Here is a 26,694-nt window from a genome sequence, read left to right as displayed (position 1 = left end):
GGAATGACTTCGAGAAGCTTATCCATGCATTTATAACATCTCATTTAGACTACTGCAATAGTGTTTAATTGGGTATTAATCATGGATGTATCACTAGGCTGCATCTAGTTCAGAAGGCTGCAGCTCGTCTCCTGACTGGCACACACAGGTTGGATCATATTACTCCTGTTCTTGCCTCTCTGCATTCGATCCCAGTTACGTTCTGTGCGAACTCCTCGTGCCATGCGTTCCATCTCGTGGATTGTGTTCGGCAGACCAGCATAAGTTGAGTGTACCTAGGGCAAGGCTACAGAAAAGAGGTTTTAGATCTTTCTCTGTGGCAGCACAAACTCTGGAATATGTTGCCTATCTCTATTAGGCAGGCGTAATCTGTTAAATAAAAGCTACTGAAAACTTTCTTTTACTCGGCAGCTTTTACTATTCTTTAATGACTTGGTAGTCCCGTTTTTTATTATTTCTTATGCCTGTGTTTTATGTTTTCTTGTGTTTTTACTTGACTGCTTTTATTTTTATGTATTTATTTATATGTTCAGCTTTTGGCCGACATTGTTGCATTTAAATTCGCTATACAAATAAACATGATATAAAATGTGATATTTGTGACTACAATTTAGATTTTTTGTGACTTTTTGTTTGCGCATATGTTTTTTTTAAAAACAGTTCAGTTGCTTTAGATCATATTGTAAACCATAATTTGTACCACCTGTTTTTTTCTTGAATGGTCACAAGAAAACCTACATTTTTTAATATGATCAGTTTTATGTTTTGCTGTGATTCTTTCTATTAGGACAAAGTCAAATTCGCAGGAAAATTGGTATTATGGCGTTTGTATTTTGTCATCAGAGTTCATCAAATGGTCGTACTTCCTCTAGCGACCACTGGGTGGCGACAATGAGTAATGCAATCCGTTTCAGCCCCAGGATTACCTATGAGAAGAGCATAGATGTTTTCAGGATATTGTTAAAATCGTTTATGTTTTGGTTTGAATAATGTGTCTTCAAATGCTTTATGATTTATATTAGTTTGTAATAAAAAGCAAAAAAGTAGTTGCCTTTATCTTCTGCGCTTGCGCACTTTAAACAAGCCATGTCCAGCTGCTCTTCCGCCCCGCCAACTAGGACTGCAGGGTCTAGCGGACGTCGACTTACAACATCCCCGAGTTTGTTAGTTTCTCAAACGGAATACTTTCTGGCACGGTATGGATAGCTCGCAAAACAGTAATAATGGTAAGTCAGCGATGGATTTAATAGCTGTTGTCGGTAAAGAGTTATAAGTTTTTCTTTTGGAGTGTGTGCGTCCGATTTTGAACATGGCGTACCCCGCTCCGTGATGGCGGTAGGGCTGTGCTACGTTGCACCGCCAGTCAAACAGTAGATGTGTGCACTTGGTATTTAAACGGAGGGTTCCCTTTCCACCATTCACTCATTTTTACCTCCTCAATATCTGTAACTGTGTTTTGCGAGTTTAAGGGCTTTCTTCACAGTTCACAACGCTGCTAGACGCCTCATTCAGAGGCTCAACCAACGCTACAGTTAGCCTTTAGTGGCTAAAAACATAGCTGACGTTAGAGCCCCGGAAGAAATTAAAACAAATACACCAAATTGACCGATATTTCCAAGTGATGTACTTTGAAATATCTTCGCGTTCATCGAGCCAATAACATGTTTGGATACGTTTAAAATTAAACTACTGCCGCTGTTTCCTACATTGTTAAGATTGGTGAATTAGATTTTTACGACACTTTTAAGGATCCGTAAACACACCAAAGGGTAGTTTAGAGGGGCTCGGAAAAAAACGGTGCGTTTGTGTGCGTCTAAATCTTAAAACTGAATGGCTTTATTAATAAAACTTGGACATTAGCGTTAGTAAAATAAATAAAAAGGTTTGTTTTTGTTGACGTAGTCATTTGAAGACAGGAGAACCGACGGCCAGTTACCCTTGCAGTAGCAACACCACGCTCTTTTATTTATGCATGCACATTAGTCACAGCTGTAAGAGCACAACTAATCAACAAAGCTTAAACAGTTTTTAAACCTGAAATCGTTTGTAGTGTTAATATAATCTGAGTTTTAATTAATTTACATTAATGTCCGTAAAATCATTACCAGTCGCTGGCACGCTCAAATTTGACGGGGATGTTTGTTTATTTACTTATTTCTTTGCTAGTTCCTACTACTAATCAAGCAAAATACCGCATTTTTAATAATGACACAATTCGTTTTTATTCCAGCAGATAAATGACGCTTTAAGGTTTTACCGCACAAGAAAAAAAAAGAACCATAAAAAATCATATAAAACCGTGCATTTTAATTAAGATCTGTTTTATTCCCATCTCTGCTTATGGTTAGACTGGACGACCAGTGACTAAATGGGTTAATAAAGTGGGTCAACTCTTCTAAACTGAATAAATCTGTGAACCCAAGAGTAGATTCTTGCAAATGAACTTGTGTGTTGTCAACATTTCTGCTAAAAATGTTAAAAATTGGGTTTTCATCTGTTGAACTGGGATTTTATTTTAAACACTAACATGTTTTTCAGATCCACCTCTGCTGCTGCCGTCTCTTCGGCTCTTCATTCCTCCCCTCCGCCTGGTGTCTGCATCCATGTGGCACATCGTGCAAATGGGGAGCGTGCAGGATTACGGGATGGTGGAGGAGTTCATCAGCACGGTCACAGAAATAGTTCCAGAGCTGTTGAACGCAGACCAGAAAGCTCAGCTCCTCCTGGGACTCCGAGCACGAGTAAGCGAAGGCCTCTGACCTGTGTTTGCCGTCTGAGCTGCTCTGTCTGACACATCTGCTCTCTTGATGAAAACATTTCTGCAGGTTGTTCTGGAAATGTGTCGATCTGAGCAGATCTCGGACACAGAAGCCATCGAGATGCACCTGGACCAGATAAAGACTCTGGTGTCGACGTGGGCAGCGCAGGTTGGCTTCTGAAAGTGCGATCACCATCGAGGAAAAGTTTTTTTTCTGCTTTAACTGCAGCTGTTTGTTTGCTTCCAGCCTTGTTTTACAGATGTTCAGTTTCCAGAGTCAAACTTTGTGCATCAAGTTGAGTTGTTTCTGAAAGACCCAGAAGAGAGGGAGAAGTTTTTCCAGGTGGAAATTTAATCTCTTGTATTTATCGTTTTATAAAACATTGGGCATTTACTGGGTCGTTGCCTGCATTGAACTCTAAATTGTTATTGTTTTTCCTCCAGGATGTTTTTCCTACTGATTTTGGACCTGATTATGACCACGCCCTGCAGATGCTCATGCTGGACTTCCTGTCCAGATTGGAGAAGCTTCTCCCAGTTCCAGACATCCAGCAGGTAATAGTTATTTATCACCATTCATCCTGTTTTCTTTATTATTTTCATTATCCCATTTACATTCAAATCCATAGCTAATGCTACTTCCGTGTTCAGTCCGTGATGTAAAGCTCGCTAAACTGGCAGCCATTTTTCTTCTCCTTGTCTGGTTTGATGATGTAAATTTGGTGAGATGAACATTTGTAGTCTGCTACATTTTTTCACGCACACCCTAAATGAACTAAAATAAGCGCTTTCTTGGCATCACAATGTGGCTTTGAAATTCTCAGACATCATATGTGAAAACTACGGCACATATTAAACGGAATCAGAAAATAACTTTTTTCCATGACCAGAAGAGAAGGAGACCTCAGCTTTCTGTAGTCGAGACTACTTTTAATCTAATTCTCATGTGGTCACTAGGGGTGGGTCATTCACAATAATAATGTACAGTTTTTCTTGTCTGGGAGAATAAATGTTTCACGTTAAGCTAATTTCATGAAGTAATTGCATCCAATACACAGAGGATTATGCTGCAGCTGTGGCTACATTGTAGCTCATCACATGGGCTCGACACACAGGAGGCGACATCGCCTCTCCTCCGTTCATTTTCAACGAGACGTGCGCGACAAAGCGATAACCGCGGGCCTCCCTCCTACTAAGCGAAACACGAAAAACGCGCGTGTGAAATTTTGCGCTCGTGCACGTGTCGTGCACGTGTTGTGCGACTCTATCCCAGAAAGTTGAAATATTTTCAACTTTTCATCGCTGTCGCTCGGACAAGGACCAATCAACGGAGGTTTCATTCTCTGACCAATGAGCGGGCAGGATGCTCCGTGCATCTCCGAGCAAACATGGAGGAGAAGTTGATACTTGCTGTGACGGATTTCCCAGAACTGTACAATATTTCTACCAAAGAATGTAGAGATATTCACAAAGAGGCCGCGACGTGGGAAATTGTTGGTGCCACAATTAACACATCAGGTAAGTGTACTTTACAAAGGCAAAACGTTTTTGTAAGTTTTTCTAGTGCGATAGCAAACCTAACGAAAAACGTTTGTGTTTAACATCATATCTACCGCTTTTTAAACTCTGAACCGCTTAAAAAACCTTAATTCCCTCCAACCGGACACAGCCAATCAAAACAACGGAAGATTCGATTTTGCCATGGAACGGAACGCGTCGACAGCGACGAATTTCACCGATCGTGGTCGTTTGATGCCTCCGTGTATCGAGCCCTTTATGCTGCAGCTGTGGCTACATTGTAGCTCATCACCATCGGTGTGTGAATGGATGAATGATAGTGTGTTACAGCCTCTGAAATGAGAGAAACCATGCACCCATCTGACAAACAAATGTTGCTGTGCCAGTGCAAGCAGCTGATTAGCTGCTTCAGATGTCCATGCCCACACCCCTCTGTCGCCATTGGTCTGGCTTTGTGTAGCCTGTCATGATCATGGGTGGCTGCACCTGTGGGTGCAGCATAAAAGGCTGTTTGGTGCAACTCCGAGGAGAAGAGATTGACCAATGAGATCTCCTCGATAGCTCCTGCCTGTGTGGCGTTTGGAGGCTGATTTTAAAGTGAAAAATACTCTTATCTCCCACAATGTGTCTGAATCTCCTCCTTATGTTGCGATCCCACGAGCCGGGTCGTAACATAGTGTAGTAGTGTGAAGCGCTTTGGGGTCCTTTGACTCTGAAAGGCCTTGAGTTATCAAAGTTATGAAGGCAAACATGTCTGAAGTCTCACAGTATTCGCTCAGCAAGTAGGGGAACGTTCATGGTAGTTGCTGAGGTATTTTGGCAGCTGCAGGCCTCCGTACCCGTTACCCAATAATGCAGGGAGGTTTGGTCCATCTCTCCACACAAACGAGAAACACAAAACCCATCAGTTATCGTGAAAATGCTCAATAACAGCCAGATACCAAATCTGTATTTGTAGAGCATAAAAAGTAACTCAACCCTACAAATCATTGTTTTTTCTGATGTTATCACTGGACCCGTGTTCTGGTCTGTGTCGTTGCTGTTTAGACTGCAGCCATGCTCAGTGCTGCCCCATCTGCCCTGGAGGAGTGTATACATTCTGTACCCGACCCCCAGCACCTGAAAACGGTGCTCCGGTACCACGCAACACTCGGACACTTCGATTTCTCCGGTGAGTCGCCGTCGGTTTACTCCCATCTCTGTTGAATAGGGTTTGTTCAAATCTAAGAAAACAAATAGAACTGCAAGAGTATCCCCACATTTGTACCTATTTATAAAGATTTCTTTGCATTTACCAAAGAATAAAAATGAGATTTTCATTTTTACTGCAGACGAAACTCAAACCATTCCGTCCTCCTTCGGAAACTGCATCATGTCCTCCCTGTCCCTCCCTCAGCTGGAGAAGATCGTGATCCATCCCAACCAACTGCACATAGCGCCTTCGGCAGAGCAGATTCCAGGTTGTATGACCGTTCAGGTGGAGGGCGAGACGGTGACCCTGCTGGACTACATTCAGATAGAGCAGCCGACCGGTCTGATGGAGGCTGACGATCACGAAGAAACTGACCTAAAAGTGGAGGAAAGGGAAGAGGGAGAACTGCTGGAGGATTTAGGTGAGGCCTTAAAGCCGGCAGCTTTTCAGCCGCTGAAGCAAAGCCGTAGGCTCAAGCTGAAAAGAAGAGCTTTAAAAGATGACGAGGATCCAGTGGCGGCTAAAAGGCTCCGGAAAAAATACTCCAACAACAAAACGTGTCCTGTGTGCAATAAGACGTTCCTGCGAGCGGCAGCCATGCGGCGTCACCAGGAAACCCACAACGAAAACCGGGACTTCAAGTACAAATGCAGCAGCTGCGACAAACGATTCAGGGACCATTATGACTTGAACCGACACGAGATGCGTGTTCACGAAAAGGGAGAGTTTAGCAAAAGCATCAACGACGAGGACCTGGAGGATCCCAACGCCTTTGAGGTCCTGGAAACTAAAACCTGCTTGCTGTGTGGGAAGTATTTTGCCCGGCAAGTAGATATGGAGCGACACATGAAGTCCCACTCAGAGGACCGGCCGTACAAGTGCTCCTACTGTGAAAAGAAGTTCAAGAATCCCTACGTCTTGAAGAGACATGAGAGGGAAATTTGTAAGAGCAGAGAGCAGAAAAAGCCCAAGAGGAAAGAGACCTCGCTAGCAAGTATGGAGCCCTACTCGGAGATCTCAGTGGAAGGGAAGATTTGTCCGATCTGCAGCAGGATCCTTCCGTGCACTGCAGATATCGCAAAGCATTTACGCTCCCACTCCGAGGAGAGACCCTTTATCTGTGTCACGTGTGAGAAGGGCTTCAAGTACAAAGACACGCTGAAGAAGCATCAGATAATTCACGGTCACGAGGGCGTCAAGGAGGAGCAGTGCAAGACCGTGGATCAGATCCTCGCTGAAGCAGACGCTCAGAATTGTGGCGATGCTGATGAACTTGACAAAAAGGAGAGCGGTGCCGCACTGCCCGTGCAGAAGAACCCGTCTCCAGTTCTGAAGACCAAAAAGCCTCATAAGGTGTGTCCAGTCTGTTCGAGAGCATTCGACAGCATCAAAACGCTGAACAGACATCTACAGTGTCACACGGAGGATCGTCCGTATCATTGCATCCACTGCAAGAAGCGTTTTAAGCACATGCACGGGCTGAAAAGACACCAGATTTACGCCATTTGTTACAAGAAAACTACTCGATTCTTTTGGAGAAAGGAGTCGAGGGCAGGGTCCAGTCATAGCGAAGTGAGCAGCGCCGATGCCCATCAAGGGCCACTGAAGATACCCGTGTGGTGCTCAAACTGTGGAAAACACTTCGAGTACCCCTCCGCCTTAAAGGAACATCAAGAAAAGGTTTGCAAAGTGGAGTTTAGAGATGTAATGAAATGTGACGACTGTGGAAAGGAGTTTAAGAGCATGACGATGCTGAAGGTGCACCAGAGGATCCACGATCCGCTCTACTGCAAAGAGTGTGGGAAGATCCTGGCAAACGAGGCCGCCTTTGAGAGGCACAAGCTGATGCACCGACCGATGCAGTGCACCATGTGCGACAAGACCTTCACCTTACTGAGACGCTTGAGGGAGCACTACGAGAAGCAACACGACTTCTCCGGACCCTTTCCCTGTCCTCAGTGTGACAAGTCTTTCATCCAGCTGTCCTACCTCGCCATCCACCAGCGGATACACAAAGGAGAGTTTCCTTATGTCTGCAACAAGTGCCCAGAGAAGTTCCGCTCCTCCAACTGTCTGACGGTGCATCAGCGGAAGCACACCGGCGAGAAACCCTTCCTCTGCTGGCAGTGCGGCAAGTGCTACCGCTCAGCTTCTGAGCTCACGGTCCACATGGGAACCCACTCGGAGGAGAGACCCTGGGCCTGCACGCAGTGCGACATGGCTTACCGCACAAAGCTGCAGCTCAATAACCACGTAGAGCAGATCCACATTGGCGTCAGGTATCCCTGTAACACCTGTGGGAAGCAGTTCATGAAGGAGACGTCCCTGAAGAGGCACGAGCTCATCCACACCGGCGAGAGGCCTCACCAGTGCACCGTCTGCGGGAAGACCTTCCTGACCGCCAACGAGCTCCGCCTCCACAACAGGTACCACACCGGAGAGCGGCCGTACAAATGCGACGTGTGCAGCAAAGCCTTCATCCAATCAGGTTACCTCAAGTCACACATGCGCATTCACACGGGAGAGAAGCCGTTCACATGCGACATCTGCGACAAAGGCTTCAGGTTGTCGTATCACATGAAGAAACACAGACGGACGCACACCGGGAAGCCTACGAGCTACATCTGTGAGGAGTGTGGGTCCGCGTTCATACAGAAGAAAGCCCTGTGGGAACACTCGCTCAGTCACGATGTGAAAGTCCAATCAGCGTTCGCAGAAGAAGTCGGGATAGAGTTTCAGTAGGCGTTTTTGATCCTTCATACGGACCCAGTTTCACCAAAAAGAAAGAAAAACCTTCATTCTGGTTTTTTTTTTTTTTGTACAAGTTGGTGCTTTTTAATTTCCTTTTCAAGTTACCTTAGATTTGTAACTGAAATGGAGAATTAGCCAAATGCATTTTTGAAGCCATTGACAAAAGTTGTGAGTTTTTGAAACTAAATAAAACTTGAATGTACTCATTGTTTTATTCAAAGATGTAAATAAAATGGGAAACACGAATGACAAATGTCTTCGTTTCTATGCGATTGAAGTTTTTACCATCAGTTAGCTAACTCTAGCTGAAGATCAGCTGCTTAGTAAAACAGATTTAGTCCTGATTGTTGTAAAACATGCTCTGAAAAAACTAAACTGATTAACTTTGATTTCTTAAACATTGGTAAATTAAACATATAAACAAGTTATATTGCTTTCCACTATCTCCTTGATTATAGTATTCATCTACAGTATTTTCTAAACCTCTTTTCCCACAGATGTTAAACTAAAGATGTTTTTGTTCTTGGTTTGAAAATTAAAGGCAAGTTCAGTTTCTGCAGAGGAACTTAAATACCCAGGTGTTGATGGTTTAAAAGGATACTTTGCAACTTTTTTATATTTATAAATACTTTTCTTGAGCCAGAATGTGCTAAAATGACCCTTTACAGGGTTAACGAAGGTCCACCCAGCCCCTATACTCCACTTGCAACTTCATATGTGGATCTGCTCTACGTGGTTATTGGTCTATTGGGACTTAGAAAATGGAGCTGACATACCTGGCGCTGCAGTCTGCTTCCAGCATGTTTTAGATCATGAACACAGCTGATTTGTTTAATTTAGTGATGAGTCACGCCTGTAGACACGAAGGAAGGCTGGGGGACGTTTCAGCTGTTAGATTGTGGTGTTAAAAAGACAAACACAGCGAGGAGAAACGTTTTGGTTCTACAAACGGAAACTAGGGGTGCTTAAAACAAGCTATCCAGAGCTTCCCAGGAAATGAAACTGTTAGAAAATCCTGAATTAGTGATGAAATTCACTAACATTTTATTTTATTTATTTTTTTTTATTTTGAACAGGTCAAACAGCTGAATTCACAAAGAAAAAAAGGAAACAAATGTAGTTTGTTAAAAAGAAATAGTAATAAATGCCCTTATTATATAAGACTTTCCAACTTGTATCAAAGTATCACGAACTAAAATTGTTCGAAAAGGAATAGGAAGAAGCATAGCTTACTTCACCTATCCCTAAATTCATTTACGCACACTTAAAAATTAACAACGTCTGAGTACAACACAAAATATAACAGCATTAATGTATAATATCACTACAGTACAAATCACTGATCCTCTTGTCTGGATCTGGAGAAAATCAGTTCTTTGAATGATTTTCAATCAATCAATCAGATTTTATTTATAAGGTGCTTTTCGAGCAAAGTGCTACTCAAAGTGCTTTGCAGAATTAAAATGACCCCAAATTCCCATAACTGTTTAAAAACATTAACAGACATATGCGCACACACACACACACACACACACATCAGTAAAAAATTATATTCGACTGAGTCCAGGTGAGCCGAGTAAGGTAAAGCAAGGAAACGCCATCAGAGGAGCCGTCTGCCCCGGCAGCAGCAGGTCTTCCACACTGTCGGAGCGCTCAGAGGAGGAGGAGAATCAGGGACGAAATTTTGATTTCAGAAGTGGGGGGGACACACCAGGCTTGTGCGGATTTGGGGTGGGGGTGTTATGTAAAGACCCTTTGACACGTCACATGCCCATCTCAATAATTTTTCCATCCTCAATATATATATATATATATATATATATATATATATATATATATATATATCAAAGTTAAAAAATGTACAACTCTATTATCATTAATATTTATTATCATTATTGAAGTGCAGTTTTGGCTGTTGACAATGGATAGGCCATTGTATTTATTGTTTTGGGTCTTTTTTTTATTGTTTTTGGTGCAACATTTTCTAACAGGGAGTGAGATTCTTTTTTTTATTTAATTTTTGTTTGTTATTTTTATTCATTTAGAAGTTCTGGTTCTGGACATTTCAAAGTTAAATGAAGGTTTATTTGTTGCATTTTAAAGGGTGTACTTGCATTATTATGACATATTAACATTATATTAGTGGTTATTTTGGTCTAGATAATGTTGACAATGATATTGTTTATCATCAACAATTTTTTTGGACAAAATATCATCCAGCAAAATGTGTTACTTTCCCAGGCCTAGTCAAAAGTATAAAAATTATTTATACATAAACGGTCCCTCCTGAGATCTGGCCGTTATTTCATTTGCTGTGTTAGAGGACATGCTGAACTAATGTTTTACACATGATCATCACCCTAACATTTGTCACAATGATCAATTTTATGTCTATCGTATCTTCATTATTTCAACCTCACCTGTGAGCCTCCAGCCTCTGCTCCATCTCCTCCAGGCTCTCGTCCTCCATCTCCTACAGCCTCTCCTGCTGTACCTTCACCGGTCTCTCCTCCTGCATCACTGTCGGTCACCTGAAAAAAAGATGCATGAACTATAAACAGTGGGAGATTTTGGAATGGAACAAACAGAAATATTTACAGCATGGTTCTAGTATGATTCACAATTATTATTAATATAATTTGTAAATTATTCATTACCAATTTGAGTGTATAAAAACATATTAACTATGTTTTTTCCCTTAAAAGTGTTTAAACAGTTGTTGCATTTCAACACACAAAAAATAAATGGAAAAAATAAGATAAATCTAATGAAAAGTGTACATCTTTGACATTAAGCTTAAAAAAATCTGTTGACGATGATACTGTTCATTTTTCAGAGCTTTTTAATGTGAAAATATGCATTGCAATAGATAAGTTTACAATAAAGTTAAATGATAAAAGTTTTGAAGTTACACTTCTACTACTACTACTAGTAGTAATAATAATTATGATGATAATAGTAATAATAAAAACATAATAATTATAATAATACGAATAAATTGTGTCTGAGGAGTCAGTTATGTGGAGGAGATTAGTTTGTAAAAGTTAGTTTTGAGTATGTTTGTGAAGGAGGAGGTGAGTCTGAGCTTAATGCAGGGGTGTCACATGTTCCAACTTACGTTTTGACTTTGAAAGGAGTCTCTTATATCCACTTTCGTTTCTTGACATGCTGCCGCCTGGCTGTGCATAACTACCAAACACTCACAAATGAACACTTATTCAAATGTTATATAATGGAAGCTGAGCTGAGCTCTGATATTACACAGCGTCTAGTTGACGATGTGACTCAGTACCGGTGTTCCCTAGCGGCTCCAAACTAGCAAAACAACGTGAGCACGTTCTGTTTACTACTTGGAGTGACAGCAGCAACAGCCAATAATACGTTAGCAAGTATCAGCAGAGCCAATAGATTAGCTTTTGGGTGGGTCTAATAGGAAACCGGTTTCCGTTTCGGTCCTAGTGCTCAATCAAATCCATTTAATGGAGCGTAACATTGTTTTTGGACGGAAAAAAGTGAAGGGGACCGAAACTGCCTTTTGAAAAAGTGGGGGGGACATGTCCCACCCGTCCCCCCCCAAAATTACGTCCCAGAGGAGAATAGACCCCCACCTCCACTTAATCACCACCTGTATCATGTAAAAATGCAAAGCCAGTCATAAATTCTTTTAATTGCACGATATTTAAACTTCGTTTGATTTTTTTCTTCAAAACTGTTCCATAAAATAACCCCACTGATTGAAATACACATACTTTTCAATTTTGTTCAAGCCTAATATTTCATTAAATTCCCCTCTCAAATTATATTCCTCTTGTCTTTCTGCAAACAGCCTTTGAATAATATCAGGCAGTGTTTTTTTATTGGCTCTATACATAAATAATGCAGTCCTAAATTCTATCAAGTCTTTAAACTTTAAGGTCTGTAATTTTATAAATAAGCTACTGGTATGTTCATGGGATCCAACGTGGCTAACCAACCAAATGGCTCGTTTTTGTAACGTTCTAAGTGCATATAGGGTGGTTTTATAGGTGTGTCTCCACACTTCAACACAGTAAGTTAGGTATGGTACTATCAGTGTGCAGTACAGTGTATACAACGACTTTTGATTCACAAAATGTCTTGCTTTTCCCAACACCCCAATACTCCGTGCCACCAACTTGCCACTAATCTGTAGACATCTTTTCTTCCACAGTAATTTTTAATGCAGGACCTTAACTAGTAATAAGACCAGGTCTTTGTGCTCTATCAAAATGCAAAAGTAATCTCTAGAATAAATATAAATATAATAATTTCCTATCCTTCCAGTGCTCCTCTTCAGCCAGTAGATGGCAGTATAGTTCTGATAAATGTCAGGAATGTGCTACAACTTTTTCTTTGGACCTGATTCCTAATTCTGGACTGCAGCTCTGGTACGAAAGCAGGAAAATGTTATTTTAGGTTTATTGCAGCTTTAATTTAGACAAACTGCTCTCTGCTGCTTAAAGGCAACCTTTGTGCTTCCTCCCAGACACCTTCACCTGACTTGACACAACCTGAGTGGCAGCTGAGCCGCTAGCAGCTGCGTCATCCTGGTTTTCTCTAGAAACGGCTCCTGTCTCTGAGAAAAATCAAAAGACGTCACTAAATCTGAGCCTCTCCAGAGTGTTGGGACCATATCACTCTAACCCAGAGCATATTGATTTATATGGAGCTGTAATTGCTTCAGTGTGTCCTGGATTACCCCCCACCCCCCAGTAATTGAGGCCTGGCTGAGGTCTCTTTCCTAGACATGGTCTCTGTGGTGCCAGATGGTGAGAGGCGAGGAGTAAGGCACCCTCTCTGCAGGCCAGCAGGGGGGAGATGGGGAGCAGCAGGCCCTCACCCTCTCATGGACCTGGGATCAGCTCATCTCTTCCCCTGCTTGCTGTGAGGTGTCCCTCACAGGCCACCATCCAGCTCTGAAGGCATCATGAGGCAGCACTTTTCTCCCCAAACCTGAATCTGAGCCTTTTGAACCTATCTAGGATCAGCTGCTTCAGCCACATCAGATGGATGATTGAACATAACATTGTTCTGCTGTTTGTTTTGTTTTGATCCTGACTCAGTGGAACATTCCTGGATTTGGTAATAGAAGGGAATGCCTGCACGCTGCAGCGTGTGTGTGTGTGTGTGCGCGTGCGCTCCTCAGGTTTTGCCTGCCGTTGTGATGCTTTCATGCAGCCTCTTCACTATTTACTGAGTTATTTTAAAAAAAGCTCTTCAGAATAATTTCAGTCAATTTATGTTAAATGTAAAAACCTACTACTAATTACCGCGAGGCGAGCTGGAATGAGAAGCGTTTTAGGACAGTACGTGACTTTTAAAGATAGAAAAACATGCTGATGGTTCAGCCCAAACCCTAACCCACACACCTGCTTCTCTCACACCTAGTGGCTCAGCTGAACACCTGCTGTGATGAACTGAGCCTCTGAAGGCTCTTCAACTGTGGTTTTTATAGAACGTATGACAGAAAAGCACCCTTCACTTGCAGTTTCGGAGAGATTAAACGGCTTGTATTGGATATAGTGCCCTTCTAGAGGCCAAGAACCCCCCCAAAGCGCTTTACAATGCAATCAGTCATTCATCCATTCACACACATTCACTCTCTGGTGGTGATGATGAGCTACATTATAGCCACTGCTGCCCTGGGACTCACTGACAGAGTCGAGGCTGCTGAGCACTGGCGCCACCGGCCCCTCTGACCACCACCAGCAGGCAAGGGGGGTTAAGGGCTCAGGAGGAAATTTGAGCTAAAATTGGATAAAATTAGATGCATTTCCTCTGAAAAAAACACATTTCATTATGGCAGCTAAATGGATTTTCCTGGAAACACAAGTAAGGTTTTATTTATGGTTTAAAACTGTTGCACACATGATTTTAGATCATTTTAGACGTTTTGCAGCTTTTAAATTCAACAAGTTCCAGTTTAGTGAATTTTTGCCGAGAATAGACCTGAGTACTCCGATAATAATCACTCAATAACCTCTTTAAACGTTCTTTGTTTTAGTGAGCACTACGTAGTTAAATAAAAGTACAGTTTAATGATGCAACAAAGCCTAGCGTCAACACCGAACCATTCGCTGAAACTGCACACTTTGCATGAATCAGCATTTCCGAATTTGCTTGACATTGGCATGAAACCACAGCTTTAGTCTGGTATGATTCTGATTATGTAGCTTTTCTGAACAGAATAAAGTATAAGCGTTAGTTTTGGACTATTGCTGTGTTTTGCATCCATGCACGGAGTTGCCCACGGTCTCATTAACTCCGGTTCTGCCTTCATCACTAGCGTGGTGCAGCCTGGGAGCTCAGCTTCAGTTCAATTCAATCCAAAAATACTTTATTAATCCCAGAGGGAAACTGATTGCTGTAGGAGCTCTGAATAATAATAATAATCAAGTCATCAAAGAGTTGTTGTATATTACAATGGCTGTTGGCAGGAAGGATCTCCAGTAGCGGTCAGTGTTGCAGCCAAACTGAAGCCTCTGACTGAAGACACTCTTCCGTTGTCGGACAGTCTTGTGAAGAGAATGCTCAGGGTTGTCCATCATTTCCTTGATTCTCTGGAGAATGCTTCTTTGCATTATCTCCTCCAGCGGTTCCACAGTCGTCCCCAGAACAGAACCAGCCTTTGTTATTAGGCTGTTGAGCCTTTTCAGGTCCCTGCTTCTGATGCTGCTACCCCAACAGACGAAGGCTGAAGAGATTACACTCTCAACAACAGACTTGTAGAAGATCTGCAGCATCTTGCTACAGACACTGAAGGACCTAAGCGTCCTCAAGAAGTGCAGTCTGCTGTGTCCCTTCTCGTAAACGGCTTCGCTGTTCTTTCTCCAGTCCAGTCTGTTGTCCAGGTGAACTCCAAGGTATTTGTATTTCTCAACAACCTCCACTTCTTCTCCCATGATGGAAACTGTGTTTGACTCCACCCTCCACTCCATCCAGCTTGTTGAAGATCCTGCCACAAACAGTTAAATCTGCCCTGGTTTTTATTTTTTGAAAAAGTTGGTTTTGATCATCAGCAGGCACCACAGATTTTTCCTGGCATTTTTGTTTTTGGCCCAAACTCCTGTGACCCCTGAGTGTTTCTATGGAAACATCTCTATCCCAAACAAGAACCCCACATCTTGCATTCGCTCAATGACAAAGCTTTGCTTCTTCCATGTGGCACAGCAGAAGGCTTCGATAACAGTATGTGTGCCACACACACTAATTACACCTACAATCACTTGCAATAGCCGCAGTCACCGGCCACTTTTTCAAACATCCATGTTGATGATGCCTCAGACCACTTTGCCATGAGTTTCTCCAGCCTCATGGACTCTTTCAGCTTTACCCAGCATGTTTCTGACCCCACACACACCGGGGGCACACTCTAGACCTTATTTTTACCGAGTCTAAATGCGGACAGTGTTTGTCCTGAGAACGTTTATATTGCAGATCACCGTTGCATTTTCTTTAACTTGTCAGTTTCTGCGTCCCCACCTCCTGCTCGCCGTCTGGTTAGTTCTCGTTTTCTTAATGAGAGCACAGCTAGCAATTTTTCTGCTGCTTTTGATCCACCCTGTTCTTCTGATAACAACCCAGATTCCTTAACTTCTCAGTTTAACGAGCACTGCCTCTCCATTCTGGACAACATCTGTCCTGTCAGAACCAGATCAGTTCCTGCAGTGAACCCTACTCCCTGGTTTAATGACAGCCTTCACAGCCTGAAGCGCCAATGCAGAAAAATTGAGCCCTTGTGGAAGAAAACCCATCTCCACATCCATCTGCTGCACCTAAAGGATCTTCTGACATCCTTTAACTCTGCAGTCAGAGATGCTAGGGTTTCATATTTCTCCAACCTGGTGTCCCAGAGCAAAGGGAACCCCAAGGTGCTGTTTAACACCATCAGCAGCATCGTCTCTTCTGCCTCTTCTACAGCCTCCATCCACTCTGTTGCAGACTGTGTGAACTTTCTGTCTTTCTTTGTGGACAAAGTCAATAAGGTTAGATCTAGCATCTCTCCTTCAGCCTTATCGCCGCCTCTCCCGACTCCAACCAGGCCCATCATCCTAGATAGCTTTGCTCCTGTTTCTTTGCCTGAGTTAACCAAACTAGTTAACTCTATGAAGACCTCTGCATGCCCCCTCCACATCTTACCCTCATCTTTGTTTAACCCTTCCACTGTCTTATCGGGTGACCCCGCCAGGAAAGTTGACCATTGAGCAGGATTGATGGTTTATCTCTTGAGGTCCACATGAGAGGGGGTGAGGTGGTGCTCACTCCTCACCCCCTCTCATGTGGACCTTAAGGGATAAACCATCAATCCTGCTCAATGGTCAACTTTCCTGGCGGGGTCACCCGATAAGACAGTGGAAGGGTTATAAGTGCTTTTCTGTCCATCGGTCCCAGCGTGCTCTCTATAATTAATGCTTCTCTGGTTTCTGGTCAGGTCCCTGCTTACTTTAAGAATGCTGTAATCCACCCGCTTCTTAAAAAAACGAGTCTCGACCCCTCTCTCCATAGCAGCTTCAGACCCATCTCTAAAATTCCGCTCATCTCCAAGATCTTGGAAAAGGTTGTGGCTAAACAACTCACAGCTGCTCTTGATGAACATAACATCTATGATAGCTTCCAGTCAGGTTTTCGTAGAGCTCACTCTACTGAAACAGCTCTTCTTAGGGTCTCTAATGACCTTCTGACTCACAGTGATGCAGGGGACTGTTCAGTTCTGGTCCTGCTGGACCTGACTGCAGCCTTTGACACTGTTGACCATCACCCGCTACTGGAGAGGCTCAGAGACTGGGTAGGCCTATCAGGATCTGCTCTGAAGTGGTTCTCTTATCTTTCTGAGTGCTCCTTTTCTGTGGCCGTCTCCAAGTTTAGGTCCTCCACCACCTCTCTTACCCAAGGTGTCCCACTAGGTTCTGTGCTGGGGCCTCTGCTCTTCCTCCTCTATCTGCTTCCTCTTCAGCACATCCTGAGCTCCTTCAAAGGAATTTCCTACCATTTTTATGCAGATGACATCCAACTGTATATCTCCTTTAAGCCCCATGAGATGTCTAAGCTGCAGCTGTTCCACACCTGCTTAGACTCTATCAAAACCTGGATGGCTGGGAGCTTTCTTCAACTGAATGAAGATAAGACTGAGATCCTCATCTGTGCCCCAGACAAGCTGGTTCCCAAAGTCAGAGACTCTCTTGGTCAGCTTGCTTCTCACACCAAACCTTCCGTCAGGAATCTTGGTGTGACCTTTGACCCAGCTCTCACCCTGGATTCTCATGTCAGTTCTCTTATTCGCTCTTCCTTCTTCCATCTCAGGGACATTGCTAAGCTGAGTCCCATTCTGTCTCACTCTGAACTTGAGACAGTTCTCCACACCTTCATCTCCTCACGCTTAAACTACTGTAACTCTCTTTTCACGTGTCTGAGCAGAACCTCCCTGAACCGTCTACAGGTGGTTCAGAATGCCTGTGCTCGGCTTCTGACCAAGTCCTCCAAACACACCCACATCACCCCGCTTCTCCTCCAGCTTCACTGGCTGCCAGTCAACTTCAGGGTTCATTTCAAGATCCTGGTTCTGGTCTATAGGGCCTTACATGGACAAGCACCATCTTACATTGGTGATCTCCTTAGTCCCTACACACCCAGCAGGTCCCTGAGGTCCAGTGATCAAAGCCAACTGGTTGTGCAGCACCAGGCTAAAGACCAAAGGTGACAGATCATTTGCTGCTGTGGCCCCCAGACTCTGGAACTCTCTCCCCCTGAGCCTGAGATCAGTGGACTTAGTGGTCTCCTTTAAAAAACAGCTGAAGGCTCGCCTGTTCAAGCTGGCTTTTGTATGACCTTCTTCACCTCTCTCTCTTTATTCTGCTCTCCCCACCTATTCCACCTTCCTCAGGATCCACTGATTTCCCTCTTTCCTGTTCACTCTCTCTCTTTCTTGACATTTTTTAATCACAATTGTCTAATTTTTGCTCATTTTAAATATGTTTTTAACCATTTTCTAAATTCTTTTTTTATAGTTTTACATTTTTTGTTTCTGTGAAGCGCCTCATGATTTTTATCTTGAGAGGCGCTATAGAAATGATATTTTCTTCTTTCTTCTTCAATAGATATCCTGCTTCCATTGTTTTTGCTGAGCTTTTTTTCAGTCAATGGATAAAGGAGGAACTATAACAGAGAAACCGCTGAGCTGGAAAAGCCCTCGGACTAATCAACAGAAGAGAGAAGGAATGCTGTCCCAATCAAGTGTGTGTTGGAGTTTGCATGTGTGTGTCCTTAAGTGAACCTGTTTGTTCACCCCCCCCCCCCACCCCCACCACCTCCATGTGCACTTCCCAAATAACGTCCTCCATGTTTCCGTTGCAGAGGTTTTCCAGAAGCTTTATATTCTCTTTCATCCGTTTATTTGCATTCTGCACTCATGTCTGCATCTTGTGTGAATGTCTCTGACTTGGACGTTTGTTTGGCAGGAGAGACCCAAAGGGATCCTGTTTGGCAGAAAACACACACACACACACACAACACACAACACACACACACACACACACACAGGCCATCTTGGACTGCTTTGTGTTAACATGTAAACACTGTTCCAAATGAGGTGCTACAACTCTGTTTGGAACCAAGAAACCTCCTCTGTGCAGGTTTAACTCTTCAACCTCTTTAAACTTCTCTCTTGTCAGCCATAAATCCACTGGAAAAAACCTTAAAAATGAAAATACACAATCTGAAACAACTCCACTGGTGTTATTTTAGCTCACACTCCCTTCTAGAATCCAAAATCACTTGCAAAGATGAAGACTGTGCAGCAAACTGCCTCCGCACGGTTGGAGGGGTTGTAACAAGCTTTTCTGCTGGTCAATGAGTTCACTGATGTGGACGTCTTCGAAGACGAGCCTTTTGGGGGGGGGGAGGAAGGAGAGAAAGAAACTTGGCATGGAGAGATTTCAGAGAACGGGACTCAATAGAGTCAGTGCACGGGAGGGTCAGTCCACTCCAACCCCTCCTCCCCTCATCTTCCGTCTACTGCATCAGCAGATATACCACACAGGCCCATCACCACAGCTGCAGTGATGAGACAAAAATCCGTGGAAGAGCATTTACACACAACACTACAAGGCTTTTCTTTGTTAGAGAGACCAGTGAAAGATGAGGTTGTAGAAAATCAGCTGCTGACAGAGAGATGCTCGGGTGTTACTGATCTGATGCTGTCAAGGTCGTCTGGTTGGAGGGGAGCGTCGTCAGAGTCCTCTCTGTACCAGCCGACAGCGAGGCTCGGTGCACATTGTGTTTCTGCTGTAAGAGGAAGAGAAGTCAAACGATCACAGAGATCTGATGAGCACGTTTTTTTCCTTTGTTCGGTTAATTATCCACCAGAGGGATCCGTTCGTCTAGAAACCACCAAATGGTCAGATTATGGATACGTCAAGTTGAAATGTGAGCAGATCAGACTTTTTAATGGATTTGTTCTTTATCACTTTTTTTTTCTGTTTGATTACATTATAGGGCTGCACAGTGAAGCAGTTGGTGACATTGTTGCCTCACAGTGAAAAAGTTGTAGGTTTAATCCCCATTGCAGCTTTTCTCTGTAGCATTAGCATGTTTTTCACAGTGGCGCCCCCAGAAGATTTTCAATGGCGAGCCAGATGAGGGCAGTGAAAAATTTGGGGTGGCACCACATTGGTTCCTGTGGCAGCTCTGAGCTCCAGCCTGTAGCTGTGCATTACAATGTTTATTCATTCTTTATTAATGAATGCAAAAGGTCTATGCATCCAACACATTTACTTCAAGTTTGTCTGAGCGCTCCTTTTCTGTGGCCGTCTCCAAGTTTAGGTCCTCCACCACCACCCTTACCCATGGTGTCCCACAAGGTTCTGTGCTGGGGCCTCTACTCCTTCTCTATCTGCTTCCTCTTCAGCACATCCTGAGCTTCTTCAAAGGAATCTCCTACCATCTTTATGCAGATGACATCTAACTGTACATCTCCTTTAAGCCCAATGAGATGTCTAAGCTGCAGCTGTTACACACCTGCTTAGACTATCAACACCTGGATGCCTGGGAGCTTTCTACAGCTGAATGAAGATAAGACTGAGATCCTCATCTGTGCCCCAGACAAGCTGGTTCCCAAAGTCAGAGACTCTCTTGGTCAGCTTGCTTCTCACACCAAACCTTCTATCAGGAATCTTGGTGTGACCTTTGACCCAGCTCTCACCCTGGATTCTCATGTCAGTTCTCTTGTTGGTTCTTCCTTCTTCCATCTCAGGAACATTGCTAAGCTGAGTCCCATTCTGTCCCGCTCTGAACTTGAGACAGTTCTCCACACCTTCATCTCCTCACGCTTAGACTTCTGTAACTCTCTTTTCACGTGTCTGAGCAGAACCTCCCTGAACCGTCTACAGGTGGTTCAGAATGCCTGTGCTCGGCTTCTGACCAAGTCCTCCAAACACACCCACATCACCCCGCCTCTCCTCCATCTTCATTGGCTGCCAGTCAACTTCAGGGTTCATTTCAAGATTCTGGTTCTGTTCTTCAATTCAATTCAAGTTTATTTATAAAGCACCAAATCACGACAAAAGTCGTCTCAAGGCACTTCACAAAGTAAACATTCCATTACAGGTCAGTTCATTAAGCCAATCAGTAAAATGTTTCCTATATGAGGAACCCAGCAGATTGCATCGAGTCACTGACTAGTGTCAGTGACATTACAGCAATCCTCATCCTAAGCAAGCATTTAGCGACAGTGGGGAGGAAAACTCCCTTTTAACAGGAAGAAACCTCCAGAGGATCCTGGCTCAGTATAAACAGCCATCCTCCACGACTCACTGGGGATGGAGAAGACGGAGCAGACACACACACACACACACACACACACACACACACACACACACACACACACACACACACAACTTATACGCCAAGTAGTGTTTCTATGGCTACATTGTGATTTCTTAGTAAATATTCAATTTAGTAAGAGTAGGGATGAGTACCGAATTCGGTACTTTTTAAGGTACCGACCGAATTCCATAGTACCGACCGAACACCGATTCACGTCATTTCAAACGGTGCCTCGTTTCGGTACTGCCAAGACAGTTGCGCATGCGCAAGAGCGTTATGTCGCCGGTCCCTGCGAGCCCGTTGTAAACAGAGCAAGCATGGTAGAAAGAACGCACGCTAAAGCTTGGGTCCACTTCACTAAATGTGATGGGTAACTGGGTGATGAAACTAGCGACAGACAACGATCTAAGTGAGACATCCTCATCTTAATCTGCTCCAGTAGGTAAATAAAATGTTTAAGATAACGTTACCTTGATTTGTTAGCTTCCGTTTCGCTAATGGTGCGTTCGCTTTCTCCTCGGAACTCCGAATTTCTGACTAGAAGAACATGAACGCGCTCTAAAGTTTGGCTTTACTTTACTAAATGCGACGGGTGATTGGGTGAAGGTAAAACCAGTGACAACGATCTAAGTTTGAGGCATCATCGTTTTAATCTGCTCCAGCAGCTAAATAAACCGTTAAAGATAACGTTAGCTTGATATGTTAGCTTCCATTGCCACCGTTGTTATCAGCTAATGGTGCGTTCGCTTTCTCCTCGGAAATTCTAACTTCCCAGTAGGAAAAATCAAATGAAAAAGGACGGCAAAAGGAATGAAGATACACAGTAAATTTAGTTCACAGTAAAGATGTTTGCTTCAGTTTAATTATCAGCTTATAAAACTACAAGGACGATGTTAAAATACAAACTTGTATGTTATTTATTGTGATGTTTACCAAATATGGTTATATATTGAGAAAAATATATATTTAATTATAAAAGATAATTAAAATAATAAACACTCAAAAGTATCGAAAATTGGTACCGTTAAGTACCGGTATCGACTCGTAGGTACCGGGAATTAGTACCGGATCGATTCAAATGTCAAAGGTACCCATCCCTAAGTAAGAGGGCCTTACATGGACAAGCACCATCTTACATTGGTGATCTTCTTAGTCCCTACACCCCCAGCAGGTCCCTGAGGTCCAGTGATCAAAGCCTACTGGTTGTGCAGCACCAGGCTAAAGGTCAAAGGTGACAGATCATCTGCTGCTGTGGCCCCCAGACTCTGGAACTCTCTCCCCCTGAGCCTGAGATCAGTGGACTCAGTGGTCTCCTTTAAAAAGCAGCTGAAGACTCACCTGTTCAAGCTTGATTTGTTGTGACCTTCATCGCCCTCTCCTTATTCTGCTCTTTCTACTTATTTTGCCTTTCCTGGGATCCACTGATTTCCCTCTTTCCAATTCATTTTCTCTTTCCTTTTTCTCACAGTTTTAATCACTATTTCCTATTCTCATTTTAAACATGTTTTTAATGATTTTTTTAAAATCTTTTTATACTTATTTTTTTTGTTTTTGTTTCGTGAAGCACCTCGTGATTTTTATCTTGAGAGGCTCTATATAAAAGATTGTTTTCTTTCTTTCTGTTCCTATGTCTGCACTTTTCTGGACTGAGATGTCTGAAGATTTTCCTGGGATCTGCTTTAGCCACTCCTCCAGTTGTTTACTTTCTCGAGTGCTCGCATGACCACAGGTACTACCGATGTCTTCACTCTCCAGGATTTCTCAAGTTCTTCTCTGAGGCCCTGGTACTTCTTTAGTTTCTCGTGTCCCTTTTTCCTGATGTTGCATCACTTGGTATTGCCACATCAACCACAACGACTGTCCTCTGCTGTTCGTCCACCACCACAATGTCCGGTTGGTTCTCCATCACCATTTTGTCAGTCTGGATCTGGAAGTCCCACAGGAGCTTGGATCTCTCGTTCTCTACCACTTTAGGGGGGTTACCCACTTTGACCTTGGGGCTTCCAGTCCATACTCTGCACAGATGTTTCTGTACACGATGCCAGCTGCTTGGTGGTGGCGTTCCATCTCTACTTTCCCTGCCAGCATCTTCCACCCAGCAGTTATGTGGTGGACTGTCTCAGGGGCCTCTTTGCATAGCCTACACCTTGGGTCTAGTCTGGTGTGGTAGATCTTGGCCTCTGTTGCTCTGGTGTTCAGGGCCTGTTCCTGTGCAGCCATGATGAGTGTCTGTGCTGTCCTTCAGACCAGCTCTTTCTAGCCATTGGTAGGATTTCTAGATATCAGTCAATTCAGTTATCTGTTGGAGGTACATCCCATGTAGGGGTTTGTCCTCCCATGATGGTATTTCCAGTGTCTCCTCCTCTGTTTGTCATTGTCTGAGACATTCACTGAGCATGTCATCTGCTGGGGCCTTATCCTTGATGTACTTATGGATCTTGGTGTCATGGTAGTGGGGAGTTTCCGGACCCAAGCCATGCAGATTCGAACTAGGAGACGTAGGTAAGTAAAAATGAAAATGTTTTATTATTGTAAGGGAAACTATGAGCACAGCTCCGGGGCTGGGTCTGCTGAGATAAACAACGGTCAAGATTGGGCAGAGTGGAATACTTGGAGAGCTCGGTTTCAGATGTTCTTACTGTTGGACTGAGATCCAAGATCTTGAGAGTGGGAATCAGGACTGGGGTGAGCTGCGTAGGTGAGAATCCGGAATCCAAGGGAGGTGAGCGTTCGGAGAGCGGGTAGGTCCAGTCGGAGAGTGAGATCAGGCTCGGAGGTGAAATCCAGGCTATTGCTGAGTTGTTCAGTGTGAAAGCTCCTGGTGAGGACAAGGCGGAGTACATACAAAACAACAACTACTGCGAGTGAGCACAATGCAAAAGACTAAAGCTATAGTTATACTATAATGGCAAGAGCTACCCAAAGTGAGTAATCATCCGGTGACGTGAAGTGATCTCTCCGCTCCTTACATGCTGGACCAGTTGATTTGGGATCGACTGCAGCTGGCCGCTCTTCGGAACTTTCCACCTGCAGAGACTGAAGCACAATGAACAGAAAAGGGCAGCATTCACCCCAGATCCTGACAGTACCCCACTTCAACGGACGCCACCTGGCAGCCGAGCAGAGGAGGAGGAGGCCCAGGAAGCCTCAAAGGCAGGGATGAGGGCAGGGTCTGTGGTGAAGGACCCGGGAATCCATGACCTGTCCTCGGGACCAAACCCCTCCCAGTCCACGAGGTATTGGCGGCCCCTACCCCGAGGACGAACGTCGAGAAGGTTCTTGATATATACATATTTATAAATATAGTGATTTATATATATATAAATATAAATATAAATATATATATATATATGTATATATATATATAGTGATTTATTGAATACATGATTTCTTGCGTTTCTCATTCAAAAAAATTATTTATTGGCTTCAACATTTATGTCCTGATTAAAGAAGACTAATGTGTGATTTGTGTCGACATGAATGGGATATTTTAAGGGAGTGTGGTTTCCGCCCCACTTGATCGTCATGGTTACTGCAGAACAATGCTAGCCCAAGCAAGTGTTAATGCTCGGCATAGATACTGCTAGCATCTTTGTTGGACGAGAGGAAAACAACAAAGAAGAATATCGAAGCACACGCGTGAGATTCTAGGATGGAACTGGCAAAATCCAGACTCGGGAATCCCTGATTCTGATACCTGAAGTCTACAGTTTATCTACTGCATTATCCGGATGCTGTACACAATGTTTCTAGCTTCAGTCATTAACCCAACAGGACCAATCAGCAAACAGCTCATTTAAAGAGCAAGTCACCCCCTACCAGAGTCTTACTCCACTCCCATGTCCTGTTTGAAAAATCCAACAAAATGCGGTTGCCTGGCAGGCCGAGAGGGCGGAGCCGCCAACAAATACACACACAGGCTCACAGCAACATTGTGACATCATCATGTATGTATGGCGTACCTTCTTAGCCAATAACGATGGCAGATTTAAAATCAAATGCAGTGCAGAGTTTTTACCTGAAGAAAGCGCAACACTGACAGTTTTAGGCAGAATTTTTGCATTTTAAGTTTCACTAAAGTGCCAAATTATTGACTACATGTGTCTACAGCCCGATTAGACACTCATTTATATAATTTATCAGCTAAAAATAGTTGATTTGGGGGTTGACTTGCTCTTTAATATGCATGTCCTGACCGAGTAGGTGGGGCAAACAAGTCTTTCCATCATAGAAGTTTATCAGAATGTGTTTGTCCACTTGTCAGAGCTCCTGGGTCATTGTGAGCCCCAACAAATGTTCATATAAATAGAGGCTCAATGAACAGTTTACAGTAGTGAACAAAATGTTGGAGCTTCAGGGGTCTAAGTCTCACCAGTCAGAGAGGGAATGCAGATTGTAGTCGTGTTCAAAACAGAGTTAAGTCACAGTAAGTCTGCAGAGATTCGGTGTAGCATTTTCTGTTTAAAACATTTCAAGTAATTTTCAAAGTTAGCTCTGAAACCAGAACGGATTAATCACAACTAGGGCTCTCAGTCCAGTAAAAATTTTAACTACAGTTCGCAACAAAATTTTTCTCATGTTTTCAAGGCTTTTACAAGCAGCAGAACATACTTCCTTTATGCAATCCAAATCAATGAAGAATACTGTTCTGATAATGTTTTATAGCATTTTCTATTCCTCTACAGGTTCTGAACGCTCCAAAAACCTACAAAGATTACATCTATAGATGGTATGTCCACACCGTGCAGCTATGTCTAAGGTACAACAGAGGAACACTGGTGCTCCTCAGGCCTCCACCTTACTAATTAGCCTGCAGCAGGTCGCTTTCTACTTTATTATGGTATCTGTTAGCTTTTCTCGCTTTTGTTTACCTTTCTTTCTCACACGTGCAGCCTGTCAAAGCCTGCCCTGATTATTTGGGGCACGGATTCACGGCCGCGTTTGCATTTAGGTGATGTTTAAATCTCTGGCGACGGGAGAATTCAGCAAGGCCGTTGTTGCAAACACCTTTAGTTTGATTAACTCTTTTGTCTGGAAGAATTTTAATATTAAAATGTTTGTGTATAACACAGTGGTGGCTGGTGAAAGGCAGAACACAAAAAGCTAAATACACATATAGAGAAAAGCACAGTAGCAACAATGCAACATGATCCAATCCACAGAAGCAGCCGTTTAAAGAGCAAGTCACCCCCAATCAACTTTTTCCCCTGATAAACTATATAAATGTGTGTCTAATCATGCTGCAGACATGTGTAGTCAATAGTTTTGCACTTAAGTGCATTTAAGTTAAAATTTAAATTATGTGCCTAAAACTGTCAATGTTGTGCCGTTGTCAGGTAAAAACTCTGCACTGCATTTGAATTTAAATCTGCCACCGCTATTGGCTAAGAGGTACCCTAGAACAGTGGTTCCCAACCTTTTTCCGAAGGGACCTCGTTTTTTACCAGTAAACTTTTTGACGACCCCCTCCCATTCTCTCTTCCAGTACAAACATCATTAAGAAATGATAAAATTGTTCAAGCACATTTTAATATGCTTGGATTCAATAGATAACAGTAATAGTAGGCTCCAGTACAGAACAAAGTCATTAACCAAACCAAACAGAGCATAATGTGCTTGACAGTTTGTATTACTTTTC

At 43.3% G+C, this 26,694-nt stretch overlaps 1 protein-coding gene across 1 annotated transcript; it reads left to right on the top strand.

The window, feature by feature from the left end:
- Nucleotides 1–955: 955 nt before the first annotated feature.
- LOC107386728 (zinc finger protein 11) lies at nt 956–8,472 on the top strand. The gene is made up of 7 exons (XM_054739793.2): nt 956–1,226; nt 2,539–2,741; nt 2,826–2,927; nt 3,006–3,101; nt 3,203–3,313; nt 5,324–5,447; nt 5,608–8,472. The coding sequence occupies exons 1-7, from the start codon at nt 1,199–1,201 to the stop codon at nt 8,208–8,210; spliced, it is 3,267 nt and encodes a 1,088-aa protein (XP_054595768.1). The 5' UTR covers nt 956–1,198; the 3' UTR covers nt 8,211–8,472.
- The last annotated feature ends 18,222 nt before the right edge of the window (nt 8,473–26,694 follow it).

Source organism: Nothobranchius furzeri, chromosome 1 (genome assembly GCF_043380555.1).
Source record: "Nothobranchius furzeri strain GRZ-AD chromosome 1, NfurGRZ-RIMD1, whole genome shotgun sequence".
NCBI lineage: Eukaryota > Metazoa > Chordata > Actinopteri > Cyprinodontiformes > Nothobranchiidae > Nothobranchius > Nothobranchius furzeri.
Note: the sequence above shows the minus strand (reverse complement) of the source record. Positions and strands in the feature narration are given on the sequence as shown.

Excerpts from the sequence above, each read along its gene's own strand:
- LOC107386728 (XM_054739793.2), top strand. The coding sequence starts at position 1,199 with ATGGATAGCTCGCAAAACAGTAATAATG. Across the intron at positions 1,227-2,538 it reads CTCGCAAAACAGTAATAATG|ATCCACCTCTGCTGCTGCCG; the intron begins GTAAGTCAGCGA and ends CATGTTTTTCAG. Across the intron at positions 2,928-3,005 it reads TGTCGACGTGGGCAGCGCAG|CCTTGTTTTACAGATGTTCA; the intron begins GTTGGCTTCTGA and ends GTTTGCTTCCAG.